At 40.0% G+C, this 19,475-nt stretch overlaps 1 protein-coding gene across 3 annotated transcripts in view; it reads left to right on the forward strand.

The window, feature by feature from the left end:
* The window catches only part of ANK3 (ankyrin 3), a 144,056-nt gene that overhangs the window by 60,963 nt on the left and 63,618 nt on the right, over positions 1 to 19,475 (forward strand). Inside the window, exons 20-24 of one of the 3 annotated variants that reach the window (XM_050711894.1) lie at positions 2,426 to 2,498; positions 2,699 to 2,761; positions 9,736 to 9,859; positions 12,805 to 12,907; positions 18,644 to 18,750. In XM_050711894.1, coding sequence (XP_050567851.1) covers positions 2,426 to 2,498; positions 2,699 to 2,761; positions 9,736 to 9,859; positions 12,805 to 12,907; positions 18,644 to 18,750 — 470 coding nt within the window. Of the gene's footprint in view, positions 1 to 2,425; positions 2,499 to 2,698; positions 2,762 to 7,794; positions 8,269 to 9,735; positions 9,860 to 12,804; positions 12,908 to 18,643; positions 18,751 to 19,475 lie in introns of those variants that run through there. The other 2 variants (XM_035538064.2, XM_035538074.2) reach the window with 2 other exon arrangements.

Here is a 19,475-nt window from a genome sequence, read left to right on the forward strand (position 1 = left end):
TTCTGTACTCAGCCAAAGTCAGCTTCCGCAACCCCAGCTCCCATTCACTGACATGTACATGATATCCAGATCATCTGTCCTGGCTTTCAAGAAGGCCTGCTGCAGTGTTAGCCAAGGGAGATTAGCGGCAGTGGTCAAATATTGCCAGCAGAAAAATGGCAATTCACAGAATCTAAAATACTGCTCAAAGATACTTATTCACTAACATTTTGCCAAATTGCTTTATAATAAGGTGAGGAGCTTTCATGAACCACCGTAGTAATTAAGCCAGAACAGAGTATTAAGAACATAAATTCAGAGCATTGTCTCCAAATTGACTTTTTCCTTTCTGCAACTTTTTTTTTCTGATTAAAAAGAGAAATATGTGTATGTACGTATTTTTATGTATCTCAGAGATGGAAAATGTTTACTGTATGTCCTATGTTTTGTCATCACCCATTTGTGTGGTCTGTTGGTGCAAGCAGGTGGTTGCAATATAGTGAACCTTTGGGAAGACAGGCAGGTTTTAGTTCTGCTTCATGTGCCTTTACTACTTGTGACTTTCCTGGCTGTGGTTTGTAATACAGTAGCTTACATAAAATCCACCACATAGAAGATAAAATTGTGCCACAATAAAATACAAAGGAATATGCCAGGAAATAATAATAATTCTTTGTTACAGCCTCTCTCTTGATTTTCTCAAGGACATCTTTCTTTCTAGAAAGATTCCAAAACAATTTTCTACAACCTGACAAATTTGTTGTTGAAGGTTATCCAGAGTAGCATAAACTTGAATGATTGCCTAGTATACAACTAGATAGCTGCAAGAGAAGTAAAACCATGTTGTTAGCTAAAAACTCCCGATATCATAAGGTCATTCTTAATTTGCAGAACTAATAAGCTATGTGAGTTTGTGCCACAAAAGCGACATCATTTATTATGTTCCGTAGATGTAGAAGAGTAAAAAGGTGGTAGATCAAGCTGTGAATTATTTTAGAAGCAATGTTAGAAGCTGAAAGGCCTGTATTAATGCCTGTGAATGTCTACCCTCAAGCCCAGAAACATTTGCACGAAAACCAAAATATGTGGCTTATCAGTCAAAGTGTGTAATTGGCAGACTTTGGAAGCCTAATCATGAAATCTGATTTATAACTGAGTATCTTAAAAATTCAAACTATTGAGGGTATTTCTGGGGTAATGTGACTAAACAACTCTGAAAGGTAAATTCAATGAAACCAGGGATGAGCATAGTTAGTTTACTCTGATTTATATTCAAACACCAATAAAAATCCAGTAGTGCCTGAAAAAAGTCCTGTGATTTTACCAGTTTAACAGCAACATGTTAAAAAGCTGTGCAAGTAATTTCAACAGAATGAAATACTGTGAGGCTTTTTATAAGTTTTGTGATGTTTGAGCATGCAGGCGCTCTTCTGCTGGTTCAAGTGATGGCAGTAGCCCAAGAAACATGAACTGCCACAAGTAATTATGAGGCTATAGAAAACCTGAAATATTTTAAAATAAATGAAGATAGAAAAGCTGTTCTGTCCTAAACTTACAAATGATTTCTTATTTGTATATGAAGGATGAGAAGTGATGGTGGTTTAAAAATATAAACAAAGATGGAACTGTTTTGTTTAATTTTTTGAATGCCACTACTTGAATGTTAGCCCCGCAGTGTCTCCTGCATGATCTAAAACTTTACCAAAGTGCTTGTTGCACTCTGCCCCAGCTGGAGAGTAAAATGTGCATGGTTGTGTACTTTGTGGGATGCATGGGTATTCTAGGAACAGATTTCAGGCATTCAGAATATCTTTTTTTCTGCTTCTAATTTTTTTTGTATTGGTTTTTGAGTCTGAATCAACGTAAACATCAGGATTAAAACCAACCACTTCTGAATGTCTTTCATGCACAAATTCCTTAAGGGGAATCATTTAGCCTGCATGTGGTTACAATTGTTCTCATTTGTGGGGAAAAAACACACGATTACTGACGAGGCACCTCTGAAAATCTTCACAATCTTCAACCCTGCTCCCAAATTACAGCATAGTTGGTACTTAATGATCTTAAGGGTCTTTTCCAACCTAAAAAGATTGTGATCCCAATGAAAAAGACGAAACAGGTCCCTCAGAATGAATAACATTACAGTTGAAATATAGACGATCATTCCTGCTTTAAATTTAGATGACTTTTTAGAGGGTTCTTATAAAAACCCTTGACTTATATAAATATAATATTGCATATTTCTGTATTATTTCAATGTAGCTTTTTTTTAATTTGTAGTTCTATTTATCTATGAAAAGCAAGGGAATAAAAAGCTTTAAAAAAATCAAATCTCGTCTTGCTAACTGCAGATAAAAACGCATCCTACCTTGTGTTTAATTTTTTGAAATAACTACAATGTTAAGAAAAATTTAGTGAGCTCTGAAGTATTTTTTTTCTTTGACAGACTGTTACAGAAAAGCACAAAATGAATGTACCTGAAACGATGAATGAAGTTCTCGATATGTCTGATGATGAAGGTATTTGAAAATAAAAAAAAAAAAAACAAACTTGTAACTTATTTTTCAGTCTGTTGTTTTTGGAAGTAGTATTTGTTTAAAAACAAACAAAAAATGTATGAGTTGGATATGGTATCTGCACATTCATTGTTTTACATTGTTTTTGATTCATTGATAGTCTATGCTTTTATTTAATTATTTTGTTTATTTAAATCATGCAGTTCGTAAAGCCAATGCCCCTGAAATACTCAGTGATGCTGAATATTTGTCAGATGTTGAAGAAGGTACTTGTGCATTTTTGTATTGCAGTGTTACTTAACTTAAACCTCTTCCTCTTATTTCCTGTGACTGGAAATTAATCCTTTCAGATAATTTTCTTGTTATCCCACTAACAATTTCTACTTCACAATTAAGAATGCTTTCAAAAATTCTTTGAGCTGTTGCTGATAATCCTCTAATTTTCTGAGTGTCTTACTCCCAGTTTTTAAATCAAATTACCTCCACTTTCCTGGAATAGTCCTTTTGCTGCTGCTTCTGTGGAGAATAGTTATATTATTGCAACTAAAAAATTAAATATCAGACAAAAGAGTCAAATATCAAAATACTTTGGAAGAAATAGCTGATAGTGAAAGTGAAGACAGGAGGAATGAGGTGGGGTTTTTTTGTTTTTTAAATTCTGCCATGTGTTCAGCTGTGGAATGATTGATTTGCATTGATAGTCAACCCTTAGTCTGAAAAGAAGTATTTTTAGGCTTTAAAACAAAGAAAGTTGTATTTGAGTTGTCACATTCAGTAAAACCACATCAGATTACTTTTGCGTTGAGTAAAGAGGATGCTGCATCGAATTTAGCACGTTATTTGTTGGGAGTAAGGTAGAACTTTTTAGCTGAGATTTCAGCTCTATCATTCTGCAAAGTGGCATGAAATCTGTGAGCAGGGTAATAAAACCTTATGGTTTCAGTTCCTCTAAATAGGATTTCTGCTATTGGCACTAACAACCTGTACATCCCAGCTCAATCCTTGGTGCTGGTGGCTTGGTGTGGCTTCAGTGGTGCCTAGGAATCTAAAACTCATTTGGCAGCTGGTTCCCTCCCTTCCACCAACAGCCCCTGCTAGGTCCGACCTTCTGTGGTGCAGATGTGCAGGAGTCTATGTGAGCCTCATCAGGAACTGCAGGTTTCCAGAGGTCACAGTGGGATTAGGTTCCCAGGTCACATTTGGAAGTAGAAAGGTCTTGAGTTGATGAAGAGAAGGACGACAGTGTCCTGAAGGTTTTTTTTGTTTGTGTCCTTGGTCACTAGCATTAGAACTGCATTTTTTTCTTCTGTAGTAGGTAAAGAAGTGACCGGGTCCAATTTACTTGTGGCACTTCAGTTAGCCTTTGTGCCTAGCAATACGTTTATTTTTAATGTTTGTAACACTTAAGCAGTGAGGTGTAAAAGCTCTTAGCTAAACTCATTGTGTGCAGGTTTTGGTTTAATTCATGCATTGAGGCTTCTGTTTTTTTTTTCTGCTCGTCACTGTGTTCATATTGCTGCATTCTCAAATAGATCATGTTCTTACCATGCACCTGTGTTTTCCAAATAACTCTTCTAGGCTATTGTACCGCTCAGAATAATGTATTGTTTTAACTGACCAGAACACTGAAGTTAGTCAACTGAGCAGCAACTATAGCCTCAGCCCATGGTGCAGATGAGAAATGCCTGTGTGGAATCAGAATATTAGATATGAAGATGTAAAACCTGTCTTTAATATATGGGATCACTTCTTATGGCCAAATGCAAAGGCTGAAGGGATGTGTGAGATTTGTGGGAGATTTTTGTAGTCACTAGCTCTCATTTTGACAAAAAAAATATACAACAACAACAACAACACAAACATATATACATGGAAGATATGGGTAATATAATCAATTCCTGACCTAGAGACTGTATTCTGCAAATGTGTTGTTACTAGGGGACCTAAGAGACTGGTTTATATGTAAAAGGTCGTTTTCAAAGCCTAATGCTGAACAGGAGCTCTCAAATTGAATAATAGGTATTTTATTAATCCATGCTGAAGCATTCCAGTGTGCAAGGCAGGCAGTGAATTACAGGCTTTGAGATAGTACCCATTGGCTTCTCTCTCTCTTCTGCCCTGTGTGGCCATGAAGATAACATACTGATGCATTTCCCCACAGCTCCCCAGTGCTGATAGGGCATTTATACACAAAGCACCCGCTTAAGCTAGTTGAAACAAGTGTGTTCAAGATGGTAACACACTCTGACAAAGCCAGTACCTGAGGAATGAATTCCCAAGTGCGAAGGGCACAAATTTACATCCTAAACCTGAACTCTCCCTCACTGAACATTCATGCCCTCATGATGAGCATTCATCAGCTAAATTGTTAAATGAGAAACTTGTTCAGTGATTTCTCAATATGCCACAAACCTCAAGGTTTCTCTTGTAAGAGGAATTGAAGGCTTGGAAGGTATTCTCAGAGCTTGGAGACAGGTGTCAGGAAACTATTTCCTTCTGTTTGTTTCTTACTATGTCTGCTAAATAAGTATTTACACAGAAATTCTCTCTCTTCCCTGCAGAGGACAATTTAGTTAGGAGTCAGACTAGATTAGAGGGGACATCTTCCTTCCTTTTCCTAGACTATTCTGGTAATTACACCTAAATGAGGTTAGGTGCTGGGAAACTGGTACACCACAAAAAAGAAATGGTCTTTTTTTTTGTGAAAGATTGCAACACGATTGTGTGGGAAGAAATGAAAGCTCATCTTCTTAGATAGCAGAAAGTTTGTATATGAATATAGAACACTTCTTTTTCCGCTGCACGCTGAATAAGTGCTCTGCTTTTTTCTCTGAAGAGATTTCAGATCTTACAAATGTGAAGTCTGAGGCTGCCAGAACCAGGTCTTTCCTCTCACCATCTCCAGATGGAGCTTGCACCCCACCCGCTGTGCAGCTGCCAGCAGCACACCCTGTGGCTGGTGGGGAGCCAGGGGGGCATCAGCACAGTGAGAGCCTTCTGTGGGAGGCCCCGAGGGAGCCTCCTCCTCTAGAGTTGGATGCTCAGCCTCAGAGCATCCCTCTAAGAGGGTGCAAGAGATTTGGTGGTGGAAGTTGGAGCCCTGCTGTGACTGCCACAGAGTGGCAGTGAGCTCTGTCACAGCAGTCCCCTGTCCCAGAGGCGAAGGAAGCAAAGAAAGCTGATACAAAGAGGGGTGAAACTATGTGAGCAGTAAAGAAGAAACAAACAAAAAAACACAGCAAAAGCCAGCAGTAGTTCAGATGCTGAGAATTTAGATGGTCATTGAAATACAATGAGCTCTTTTTTTTTTTTTTTAATTTGGTCTTTAGTAGATAACTTTATTTTGGTGTAAATAAGGACAGTGCTTTAAACCCATTTAATGGATATTCCTCTCTCTTGGTAGGGGTAAGTGTCATGCTAATCAGTCTCTGGCAGGTTAGGCAGATGTCCTAGGAGGACATGAGGACATACTGCCTGATCCCTGAATAGGTGCTGGGATACCAAAAATGAGCTCCTTTCAGACAGGTCCGGACGTCCTCATGCATTAAAGTCTGTTACTGATTTTAGGAGGGATGGATTTATTATATTTTTATGCTTGGTTTTCTGAGACTGTCTCCATAAACTTTTACAGATTAATAAAAGTTTCAGTGGTTTGATACTGGCTTTTCTTCATCCTTGTGTGAAACCATAACCTTGGCTACAGCTAGAAGCATCCTGCTCTGCCCTGTGGCTGTACCTCTTCTGCCATCAGGCAGCTCCTGACAGGCTGTGAGGAGGGAGTGGCGAAAGCTCCAGAGTTCTTTAGCAAAGCCAGTGTCAAATGTCCATTTGGATCCCAGGCTATGATTAAATTTTGTTTGGGACTTTTCCCAAGCCACACGATCCCTTCACTCCTGCTGCCAGAGAGCCTGTATTTCTCACTGGCCTCTAAAAAGAGCACCTACCCTGTGGCTTTGCAGTTCCCAGCTGTATGAGACAGGATCAGAAAAATGGGGAAAGTGTGGGAAAAGGTGACAAAGGTGATCAGAGATAGGGAAAAGCTGCTAGGGAAGAAAAGAGTAAACAGAATAGGATTGTCTATCGCAGAAGAAAATCTAAATGAGGGATAGGCTAGAACATATGAAATAGTGGGTGGCAAAGTGAGCAGATAATGGGCTGCTTGCTGCCTCCCCAGAAGTCCAAGAACAGGATGCACCAGTGAGACCAGCAAGATGCAGGTGAGAAGCGTTGCTCTCCGTGCCACAGCTGGTTACAGCTGGAGTCCTGGGACTCCTTGCGCACTTCCTTGCTGTGGGGAATGCAAGAAGCTGATGCGAGTTCAGAGTGTAACTGAAAGAACTAAAAAAGGAAAAAAAAATAGCCTTTTATGGCTATACTAACTTCTCCTGGGTTCAGAGAATGTGTTCAAATCACTGCCAGCTAGAAAATGTCCTGGAGGACTTTACACTGTTTCATGTTCTTGTATTCTTCTGTGAAGTGGGGCTGCTGTGAGAGAAGGGATATTCTTGACCAGACAGACCTTTGCTGTGACCTGCTGCTGCTATTTTTCCATGGACTTCGTGATTTCCAATAGCTGCCAAGTGGTGCTTGCCCATGGTGTACAAGAACATCTTTCTGCAACACCTAATGTACGGTGAAGGAAAACAGAAGGATGGCAATTGCAAAAAAAAAAAAAAAAAAAGTGATGCAATTTTCTTTTTATTTTTCATTGGGGCCTCGCTTTTGGGGCATTTCTGTGTACTTTGTGTCCAAGAGGCATTTTGTCTTCGCGTTTTGGTGGGACGTCTGTGAGACCGCAGCATGCTGAGGGCAGCGCTCCTGACCTGGGAGGCAGAGGATGAAGCAGCGTGGGGCTGCTGCAATGTGCACCGCCCGTTTTGCCGGAGCCTCCCACGATCACAAAGCAACGCGGGGAATTCTTTGAAATCACCACTCCCAGGTGCAGCTCTCCCTTTGAAGGGAGCACCTCTCCAGCGCGCTCCAGCAGCTTGGCAGCAGCGCGGGCTAACACCCCGCAGCCGGCGGAGGAGCCGTGTCACCGGTCCCACCTCACCGCGAACCGGCGCCACTCCGAAGCAAAAACCTCACCGGCTGCCAGCGCCACAGCGCTCGCCTCACCTGCGGCGAGGGCAGGAGCTTCCCGGCTCGGCTTGGAGCCGCTCTCGGCCTCCCCACCTCCTCCGCCGGGGCCTGGGGCCTGGGGCCGGGCCCGGCCGGGCCGGGCGCTGAGGGGCCGGGGCCGGGCGCTGAGGGGCGGCGTGAGCGCGGCGCCCTCCCGCAGCCCCGCTCCCGGCCCAGCCCCGCTCTCGGGTTACGGCGGAGCTGCACCCTCACAGCACCCCGATTTACATACAAATAACCCGAGAGCCTGCGCCTATGTCACCAGGCGAGAGGCTTGCCAAGGGAGGCTGTAATCCAATCAGCAGGAGCTTTAAAGGGATGTCTGCAGAGTGATTAAAAAGGTTTTTTTTTTTTTTTTTTTTAAACCGTAGTCATTACTTTTCATTTTGTTTCATATTTGAAAAGAACCTTGATCCGAGTTGCGAGGACAAAGATGCACATGGCCTAAAATACACGCGAAGAGATCAAGATGTTAAGAAGATCTCAGTTGTTGTGTGGGAAGCGAATATGACCCACAGGGATTAGTTTGCTTGTGCTGGTTTGGAGATTAACTCTAAATCACGGCTTTAAGGACTGATAGGACTAATAGAAATTCTTGGAAACATCAGGGGAAAAGTCTTCACCAGGCTGGTGAAAATGGCTTTCCAAAACAGTAAGACTTTTTAAAGTTTAACTTCATATGTAATGTTTCTGTTTATATGTTGGTTTTTTTGTTTTTGTTTTTTTCTTCCAATGCTTTATGGTATATTATAAACTATTTTAGCTTTTAAAGTGTTACTTAAAATAATCGTTGTTGCTGGGTTGGAGGAGAAATTGTTTGTTTGCCGTTTGCAGAGCAGTAGCCGAACGGGTATTTTTAGAATTGATTGTTAGTTTAAAACCAGAGCTCGCCTGTGGTTTCCTGAGTTAAGTGAATGGAAACCAGCCGAAACTCCTTGAATGAAAGCTGGAACCGGAGCCGGGCGTACAGAGTCGCTTACCTTTGCGAGTCCGCTGTTAAACTTCTCTGTTGTGCAACTCTTACACGCCTAAAGGATATTCACAACAAAGGAGGAGAGCGTAGGCAAGTAATGAGCTTACAGGGAGCTCTCTGCTCTGCAATGGAGAGGGAACAGGGAAAAAAAACTCCTTAATCCGCATAAGGCATATTTTGGACTTGCTCTGTCAATGCAGGAATGTAGGTTTTGCATGATGTAATGGTATGCAAATGCTCCTAGCCAGCGCGAACTGCTCCGTTAACCCTTTGCGACATCTGCCCTCCTCCCCCAAGACTTAACTTTCCTATCCTTTTCTCTAACATGGTGATCTTCTACTTCTCAGCTGATGTCTGTGTATCAAACATGTCTGACGGTCTGAGCTCTGCGAACAGTGTCACTTTGGTGAATTTTGGCTGCCAGATGCTGCCGAACAAGGAGCGCTTGTCTGGGGCACGGCTTTGTTCTGCTCCCTGCGGGTGATATGCAGGAGCCATGCCCTAGCCGCTTGCCCCCCAGCTGGCTGTAAAGTCCAGAGCCTTGATAAGTGCTTGTCTTACCTGGATAAAATCAGCCAGGGCGTGTAGAGCACTGCATTTGGGAAAAACAAAAACCAAAACCCTCTTGCATTGAAACTTGCAAAAGTTATTGAGAAATATCAAAGGTGGAGGGCAGGCCTCTTGTATTACTCAGCGTCTGTTAAAGCTTCCTGCACTTTTCAGTACTGATGGACAAGCAGGCTGTGCCTCAGAGCTCGTTTCTTTTAACATACAGAGAGACCCAACGTAATTCGTCAGCTCAGGCTTCTTGGTAAGGAAAGCAAGAGTGAGTGTAATGGTTCAAAGTACAGAAGAACCTTTTAGCTCACTTAAATGATTGGGCAGAAGTCATCCCTTGTATAGCTTTATTGGCTTTATGTCAGTGTGCAGACTTGCCTTTTACATTTGCCCCCAATAAAATTATTTTCTCAGGCCTGCTCAGAGGGTGCGTAATTGACGGTCTGCATGGAAAGAGCCTTAGGGAAAGTGGGGTTGACGGGATTGATTACTTGTTGGCAAGCAGAGAAGGGCGTTGTGAATTACTAAGCACACAAACATTTACGATACATGTAGCTTCTGATTTCAGCTTGGCTTTTCTTCTGGCAGGTGAGGATGCAATGACAGGTGATACGGATAAATATCTTGGACCCCAGGATCTAAAAGAGTTGGGAGACGATTCTTTGCCCGCTGAAGGATACATGGGCTTTAGCCTGGGAGCCCGCTCCGCCAGGTATTGCATTTGATGTTTCTTGTGTTTGTGTGTTACCACAGTTACAAGTTCTTGCAAATCAAGAGTGCTCTTTCACACAAAATTGGAGTCTATTTTGAAATGAAGTAGAGGGGGTGTATTTCTGTGTTATGATAATACTGCGCATTTAATGCATATGTTCATTGCTGTTTTATTTCATAATCTTTATTCATGTCGGCTTCTTATGGCAATGATACAGAAAAGTAACTTCATTTTTTCTGGTATCTGCTGATGTTCTGATCAGTCTCCAAGGTGTGTCTTTCCTGTGAGTTTGCAACTGGTCTAGAAATTGATCAAGAACAGCCAGGTTTCTTTTCACTACCAACTGTCAATTTGATACTCGTGTCTGAGTATTCTTTAATAAATTCATTTAGCTAAGGAATGTAAATGCCAGAAAAACTGAATGAAATCATTTTGCTATTTTACTGCTTTTATTTCTTTAAAGGTGACAGTGAGTGAGTAAACAGAGATAATCTATATTAAAGAAATTGCTCCCAAAATTAAAAATAATAAAAAAATAAAATAAAAAAAATAGGCATACCCTAAATTTGTAGTAGGGTTTCATTTGACAGGAAATACTCTGCAGGTTGCAGCAAACAAGCCAGAGTTTCTGTGAACCCAATAACATATTGTAGACTTAATATAACGTCTGACTACTGTTGATTTAAACTCGTGTTTCTAGATCAACATTTTAGATTTCTTCTTTGAGTCTTGCTAAAGCCTGCACTGTGCATTGCTCAAAACAAATAAAACTGTATGAGTAGAGATTACCTCCATAGTTGTGGATTTGCAATGTGTTTACTGACAGTTGGATTGTACTAAAGCTAATAATTAAACCTCGTAAGCTGGAGCCCTGAGGACTTTTTCCTACACTATAGTTTAAAGATCTGTTTCAAAAAGTGAGTTCATTGTCTAACAGTGAATGGCAACTCCCATAAGGTAAAGTTTAGATGTCTGCTCTTCAATCTTGTTTGTTATGGTTGCATTAGAAATGCAAGCATGCAGTGCACATTTGCTCCTTATAATAGCCCAGCCATGTTTTGCTTCACTTACAATTTTTAGGTAAGCTAATAAGTATTTATGCAATAATACATTGGCAAGGAATGCCAAAATGCTTTTAAATAGTCTTATAGCTAGAAAATCAGCAGAAAAGATCTGAAGTGAGAATCTTACGTCTCTGTAAAGTTAATTAGCAAAGTTGGCGTGCTGCTTTTAAACACGAGTTGGCATGAACAAGGTCATAACACACAGCCCTAACTGATGGGGTCAGTTCTGAAGTACTGCAGCGATGGTGGAGAGTGTGAAGTCTGTGTACAGAGCTGGGCACTCTGGTTTACAGGACACCTTCCCCACATCACACTGCTCTTCCTGCACTGGCCTAAATTCTCATTCTGCAAGTGGGAGAGCAGAATTTCACTGTTACGTAGATTTGAGGGTTCAACTTCATATTATTTGTTTCTTTGAGAGAAATCTAATATTCCCATGCTTCTGATTTTAGCAGCGCCATTACTATTTGTTGCTGCGTAACTCATTTTTTACATTACACATATGTTATGCTCAGAGGAGACAAATACAGTGTTTTTTACTTAGCAAAAAGTTTTCTGGGAATGTATCTTACTACTGATTCTGAGTGTAACATTAAGAAATAAACACATTAAATATATAAGCCATCCAGCCATAACATCTTGCTTTTCCTGTCTGATTCTTTGCTTTCTATTTCTCCTGTTTCTTTTCCACTGTAAATTGCTTTAGTCCAAAAGTCAGGTAAGAAGGCATGGCATCGTGTTACATCCTTCCGCTGCTGCCATTGCTCATCTTCATTTTATTCAGCATTAGAAAGTGACATGCTTTTATTTTTGAGTGGAGGGTGGGGGTAGATTGCTCAGTGTTAGAGATTATCCCTATGTTCTAACAAATGTAACTTGATTTCTTTATACCCTTTGTCATGTAAGAGTTTGCTTAACATATGTCTACAGTATGTAATAAAGATCCCAATTCTGCTTCCAGCACAAGGAGAAACGTGTGCTAATGGACTAGAAAAGTTATACTAACAACTACAAAGTGCATGAAACAAGTTGTAGAGTTTTGAGTCTGAACAGTGTTGCTAGTTCAAAAGTGTTAATATGTTGTTGGATGTTGCTTCTTATTAATTCACATTTTTTACTACTTTATTTTTTGTCACGTAGCAAGCATGTCTAGGCCTGCAGCATGTTTTTAGCACATACCATTGTGTATCTTCCAGGGTTAAGTGTAACACACTCCTACGTTGATTTAATTGCAGCACATTCAGAGTGATCATTGTTATTTTTTGAATAGTCTAACATGCACAAAATAATCCCCAAAGCACTGGCATTTGTATTTAATCATTAAGAAGCAAATCTATTTTCTTTCTTCATTTTTTTTTCAAAATTCCTATCCCTTTTTTTTCCCAAGTGAGTAACTAGGGTGTTTACAACAAAGTCAGGAGTGGTTCAGCCACAAAGAGAGAACACCACCACATAAAACTTGCTCGTGGTTTAACCTGATGCAGCAATCAGAGCCGTATTGGCAGTCACTGTAACCTACCCACAGGTCCCCTAGGACCTGCCCTCCTGGGTCTCCTTGCAGGATTAGGACATGAAGGCATTTATCAAAGTTCACCTAAATACTCGAATACACTTTTGTGGATTTATTCTAAAGCCACAGCATTGCTGCCAAAGCAGTAAACATCTGTTGTGATTTTGCTTATGTATATTTATAGGGAAGGAGATATTGAAATAGAGTCAAATACTACTTATTCCATTTTTCCCTCGTATTTATTTCATATATTATGTATATTTTGCCATCTTATGCTATCCCTGGAAGTTGCATGTATTAATTTTTTATTTTTATTTTTTGTTCATCTCATTGTCACCTGCACTTTCTATGATAAATGGTAAATACAACAGCCTCCGCTCCTTCAGTTCGGATAGGTCCTACACGCTGAACAGAAGCTCTTATGCCCGAGACAGCATGATGATTGAAGAGCTGCTGGTACCAGCAAAGGATCAGGTATGTGCTGCCTCTCTGGCACCAAGTATTTGTGCTCCTTATTTATAAGGAATGTCAATCTGTAGCCCTCAGCCATGCTTGCAGCAGCTGTCACTACTCATTGAAAAAGGAGAAGAGGAGAGCTGAAAGAAAGAAATCGTGGGTTTACCACATTGTGGTTTTGATCCTGCAAGAGACAGGATGGTGTGTTCCCAAACCAAAAGTCTACAAGGGACCAGTTACGTTTTTGAATGTAAGACTGTTCATTCAAGTCATTAGGAGTATTCATGAGCTTAATGTTACATGCATTTTTAGAGTGCTTTGATAAGCTGAGAACAATATATTTTACGTTAAACAACCTTTGTCTGCACTGTATAGACCATGGATTATGTCTGCCCATTCTGTCCAAGTAGACTGGACTCCAACTGCTGTTCTTGTTTTTCCACCCTTGGGAAAAAATTGGCCTTGTGAAGATTGAGCTATTATGCACTAACCAGTTTATGTATCTTCCAAACATTTGTGCAGTGACTAATACAGCAAAAGCAGAATCTTTTGACCTGACTATAGCGTGGGAAATTATTTCTAAAAGCTAATGCTGGAGGTGACAGGGTGCTGTAGGCTTTATTTTGTGAGTTCCTCGGTGTTTGATAGACTTGAGAGAATTACTCAAGAGTTTCTAGATCATAGAAGCCAGACGTCTGCTAGGAAGCTGGATAAAAATTCACCAAAAAGTCTTTACTTACGAGTTAAAGGATTGTGAAGTGGAAATGTTATGTCCTGGAGGAGCTTAAGGTAGATTTTAATGAAACAGGTTTTCTGCTGCCCTTTACACAGAGGTACCTTTCAGCAGCGGCAAGTATTTCTGCACAGGGGTTTATTGATCTCAGAGGATGCTGTCATGGGGAAAAGGGTCCACAGGGTGGGACTCTAGCATTTTAAGTCTTAGTTGTATTAATCTATAAGTTCCAGTGTAGTGCAAATTATCCAGTTTTACTACAGCTTTTGCACACAGTTTTATTAGCATTCTGAGAATGGCATAAATTGGATTCTCTAGCAATTAAACTTTTAATAATAGATTGCTACTTTCAAATGAAATGCTTTAAACCTCCAATAAGCTTAGAACAGCCAGCTAAAAAAAATGATATTTTGAAGCTGAGAATGTAAAGTTGTTTCGACAGTTACTTCTCCTAAGCCTTCATTAAATCTTCTTGATATGATAGATGTAACAGAGGAAAGGAAGGCCCTCCTGTCTGAGAACATATTGTATTGTTTAATGGTTCTGGTCATTTTTGTGATTACCATCAAAGCATTGATTTAGCAGCTAGCTTGCATTTCATAAGTGACAAGACTTAAAAGCAAGCATTGCAATGAATAACTCCATAGAATGTTGTTTGTTCATAATGTGTACTGTTAACCTGCTTTGTATTACAAAATAACTCTTGAAAATTAAGAATGACTTATCTGTACATGGAGAAGTTACAGTGACGCCACATCACATACAGGAGCGAACTTAATATTCTGTATGAGTGGTTATGGACCTCTGTGCTTTTTTGGAGAATCCCTTGCAGTGGTGGCTCTTCAGCCAAAAAGCAACAGATATGAAAACTTCCTAGTGTTAATGCTGAGCAGTAAAGTTCAGGCTGTTTTCGTTGTGTTTATAGTCTTCATATTTTTGTAATTCCAGTTTTCATCCAGCAATGATTGTGCAATTATTGCAGTTCAGCTCTGATCCAAATTTGTCACGCAACATGAAGCCAGGCTGGAAGCCTGGCTGACAGTCTAATTCTAAATGTTATTTTAATCTTAATGCTCTAGACAAACTTCAAATTTCTCATATCCAGGAACAGAGCAGGAATGATGAAGGTAATAGTGGGAACAACATCAGCTCTAGTTCTGGGCTGTCTTGAGACATTAGTAAAACCATGAATTCCCTGAAAACAAACAACAGTTAAAGAATTACCTTCATGAGAAAAAAAAATGCTGTGGCTTTTGCAAGCCTTAAAGTCCTGGCAAAAAGATGCATCTGTCCTCTGGAATTTTCTTCAGCCCAGCCCAAACATGTGCCAAAGGGATGTGGTAAGCTTTATGGTGCTTTGGCTCAAGCAGGAGGAGTACATCTGGGCAAAGGAGAATACCCCTGCCTCTACATCCGTCATTTACATCACCGGCCTTCCAGATAATCTGTGCTGTGACAGGAGAAAGTGAGGAAAAAAAATTCTGTGTTCCAGCCATGGAAGTCATAGGAACAAAGATCATGATGACTCAAAACCAATATCCTGAAAGACCATCTGGAAGCTGATAGTTGTTAAGGCTGTGTTTTGGGGCACCGGACAACTTTGAAGAAGTAGTGAGCCATTGCCTATCTGCATATTTGGTTTCTCTTCTTTTATAAACCTTGTAATTGTCTGGAGTTCATTACAGCAGCAGCAGTCTCAGAGTAAAGGGAATTAATTTTATCACAAAAGTATATAAAAGAGAAGGGGCAGCTGTCGGCCTCTTAGGTGGAATCAGAAGATCCCATGGTCACTTCTTCCCAAGATCACTGGGAGACTTGGAAGTCTAAAGAGAGTCAAATGAGGAAGACTTGAAACTATTCTTGGCTGAACCTGGCTGCCAGCATGACATGTTGGGTGTTTGAGAGGATTTTCTAATAATTGCCTGAGAAGTCAAGACATTCCCTCTTGTTTGCATTTAGTGCTTTAGGTGACCTATTCAACAGAGATGGCTGAGCCCAGGCCATACTGTGCCTCATAACCAGACTAGAGCAAAGTTAAAATTGCTGTGTCTAAGTGCGTTACCATGGATGCAGTAACTCAGACCAAATCCAAGCGACTTTTCTCTGTGGAATAATTTACATGAGCCAAAGGCAGGATGATTCAGGCTGTCCATTGCATAGCAGCTTGCTGAATCTCTTCTGTCTGGATAAATTCATCTGGGAGGAAGCGTAAATTCTTCCGTTTGCTGAACTCTGGCATTACACAGCCTGGATATTCAGTTATGCAACCAGCGGGATTCTTGCCAGCAGAACTGTCAGTATTTTCATACATGCATTTGCATCTGACAGCGCCACACCCTGTAGCAATGCATGTTTAATCTCCCTCAGCCCAGGTAGGGAATGCTGCGACCTGACCAAACGCAGGATCAATCCTGCGATTTGGTGTCAAGGATGATGTACCATCTCCTGAACTGCTCATATTGCAGCTTGCACAGGAAGATTTCTTTGCCTGCCTGGAAAATTCAACACCTCAGCAGATCGACAAAATGAGATCAACAGATGTGTGCTGTGTGTAAGATTCATTTGTTCAGCCATTAGCTTTTACTAGCCTGTTTCTCTGCCAAAATTATTGGCTGCAGGTTTTGTGCTTTTGCTGGCTGTAAATATGTCCAAAAAATCTGTTTGAGTGCACTTTGTCAGAAAGGAATGCATCCAAAAAAAAAAAAAGGTCACCTTATACACAGACAGTGTAGGAATAGAGCAAGGAACCCTATGCATACATGGAAGTAAACTTAGAGCAACTTGCATGGATATAGCAGCGTCTCTATCTAGCACAGAGTATCTTAGAGGGGTGGTATTTCCTTAGAAATTATATGGCTGCACTGAGTTTTCTGCATTGTGCTGCTGGGAGATCTTAAGCATTGTTCATCTGTTTACAGTAAATGTGATCCCCTCTTTGTCGACGTGTGTGTCCTGGTACATGGCTGGGCCTCAGCACAGTGACACTCTTATGGCTCAGCAGACGTTTCAATGACAAACTCTAAATTGTGTTGACCTCCTGTTTTATGCATTTTTTTTTTTTTTTTTTACAAAATTTGTGTTGTCCTGTTTTTGATGATAAAGTTCATCACTGGGCAATGGAATAAATGTATTTTTGTTTATCTAAATTTTTCAATTTTGATACCAGCTGCTTGGTGTCAAAAGCGATCGCATAGTCCATATGAGCTCTTATGGAGTTAAATCACTTGGAACAGCAGAAATCCACAGTTGTGTCTTTCCTGCTGAAACTGCAGGCCCTTCAAAAATGTGGAAGAATCCCTGATGTTTTACTGAAAATTATAAAACTGTCTTCGGTAAACTAAATTATGATATATTTTTCAAAGCAGTGCTAATTAAATCCACTGCCATTGTTTAATTACCATCGTTTTTAATGGCATTCATTTTATCTTTTATGTCTCTTGGTGTATTTCAGTATTTAGCATATGCCATGCTTTACCAGTGTTTGCCTGTTACTGTTGTCTGTGCTCGTACCATCAGGCCTCGGTACCTATCTTACAGCACAAAGATTGATGGAAGATCCCCATAAGAGTTAAAGTAGCAAAAGAAGGAGGTATCAAAAAAATGTGTGCTACGTATGACAAAGCAAAGTTGTACCCTGCAGCTAGTACTACTGATGGGCAGAAAATGATAATATTGATGGGTTTTGGAAGTAAACCTGAGATGCTCATTTGAATTGCAAGGAATGTTTAAAGAGAAATTTTCTGGAACCCCAGAGTAATGTAGGAAGGTTGCATGCTCTGGCCAACACCAGGGCACTGTCTGCTTGCTTGTCTTGTGGAAGCTTCTGAACAGAAGTGTTTTCGTATGCTTATGACTGGCTTTCTCAGATTTACTACTAATGCTGATATTTCCATTTCAAATAGTTCATTTACAGTACCTCTGCAAGTCAGTACATAATAATACATAATACAGTAAAATTAAAAAATAAAAAATAAAAGGTGGAAGTTATAAAACTTCCCTGTGTAAAGAGTGTACATTTGGCTCAGTTTTGAGTGGAACGGTATTTAATTTGAAAACAGCCCACGAGGTTTTCATCTTCACAGTATTTGAGGAAAAAAGCAGATAACTGCTCTCTCTAGATGCATTTACCTGTGAGCAAAAAATAACCTGCCTAGAGGAAGCATGGATATTTTTTTTAACACTGTCTTGGCTGAAGATGGTCTGTGAGTATTGCATGACAGTATCTTGACTTAGTCTTATTGATGTAACTTCTCATGGTGCTTCCTTAAAAGGTTCAGAAGCTTTCATATTACCCTGGAAATGTGGCCGTACAGTATTTACAGATGTAATCTGTTTGATTTTCTAGGGGGAAAACCGTATATATTTGACTAGAATGGCTTTGCTATCCAGATAAGAGGATGTATAGCGTGAGACCTTGTTGTGGGACACAGGATGCCTGCATGTGCGTGCGCGTGTCCACAGGAACAGTCAGAAACAAATTGCGCCTTGATGTCTGTCAGATGGGGCAGTTTATTTATAGCACTGCTGTGCCAGTGCTTCACAGGGTTAAAACTATTTTTATATAGGTGAGTAGGGACAGCAGCACTCCAGAACAGTGTCCATGGTGGTGATTGTACAGATCTAAGTTCCGCTTTTAAAGGGTCGATCCAATGGCATTTTCTGTGTGGGAATGTTATGCTGCCTGTCTGTATGGTGTATTATTGCAGTACAAATTGTAATAATCTTCTCTACCTTTTCACATGTAAATAAAGATTGGAGAGAGACACACTTGTAACTGAAGGAAGTGGCAAAAGCAGACAAAAAGAAGGTTTGAAAGTATAAAGATGTGTAAGATTAATTTCTCTGTGGATTCCAAATTCCTGTTATGGGATTTCTAGTAATTTAACACCTGGGATATCAGCACTGTTATGTGGAAAGGGGACAGATTGAATTTTAATGGAATTATATTAATGAGCTTATATTTAAGACAAGCATTTTACATCTTAATTTTGAATTTCAGTGTTGTGTTTCTTTTTTTAAAGCACCTGACATTTCAAAGGGAGTTTGATTCTGATTCTCTCAGACACTACAGCTGGGCTGCAGACACCTTGGACAATGTTAACCTTGTTTCAAGTCCCATCCATTCTGGGTAGGTCACTTAACAGATTTCCTTTATCTTTAAATGTGGAAATGTATTGTTAGCCGAAGAATACAGCCTGCTGTAATGGCTGATAACATGCCTATTCCTGCTCTGGTTGAAGCCAGTGGCAAAATTTGTACTGACTTCAATGAGGGTGCTTAATAACAGGAGTCAGGCTAAATTCTTGCATATCAAACCAGAAGCTTGCTTCTGCACATAATTTTCTGAATGCCAAAAACGTTGTAATCCTACAGGCTTCTCTTTAATAGTCTTGTTTTGCTTTTTCTGTTGCTTATGCTTTGCTTTTAAGTGTCACAAGGTCATTTTGTTTGAATTGTATTAAATTATTTGAAATACAAAATTAGAGAGAATGTTATGCTTTCTGTTCTTTCATACAGGAAAAAATAGGGTGCTCTAACTTCTTATTTTATGTATACCTCCAGACTCCTGTTTATTCTCCAAAATATGTAGTTCAAGTTCAGTTATTTACTCACAAGTCATCACTGCACTTACAGTGCTTTTTGAAAGTACTACATACACTTGATTTAAATGCAATAGGAGTAATTTTGGATTGCGTGTTTTAAAATTTACAAATAAATACATAGCTGAAAGGAATCATTGCATCTGAGATTGTCTAATATAAATATTTGTTATAAAATTTTCAAGATCAGGACATAAATTTCATATCCTTCTCAATTTTGACTAATTCCATTCTTATAATGAAAATGTGTTCA

The sequence above is a fragment of the Cygnus atratus genome, chromosome 7 (assembly GCF_013377495.2).
Source record: "Cygnus atratus isolate AKBS03 ecotype Queensland, Australia chromosome 7, CAtr_DNAZoo_HiC_assembly, whole genome shotgun sequence".
Lineage (NCBI taxonomy): Eukaryota > Metazoa > Chordata > Aves > Anseriformes > Anatidae > Cygnus > Cygnus atratus.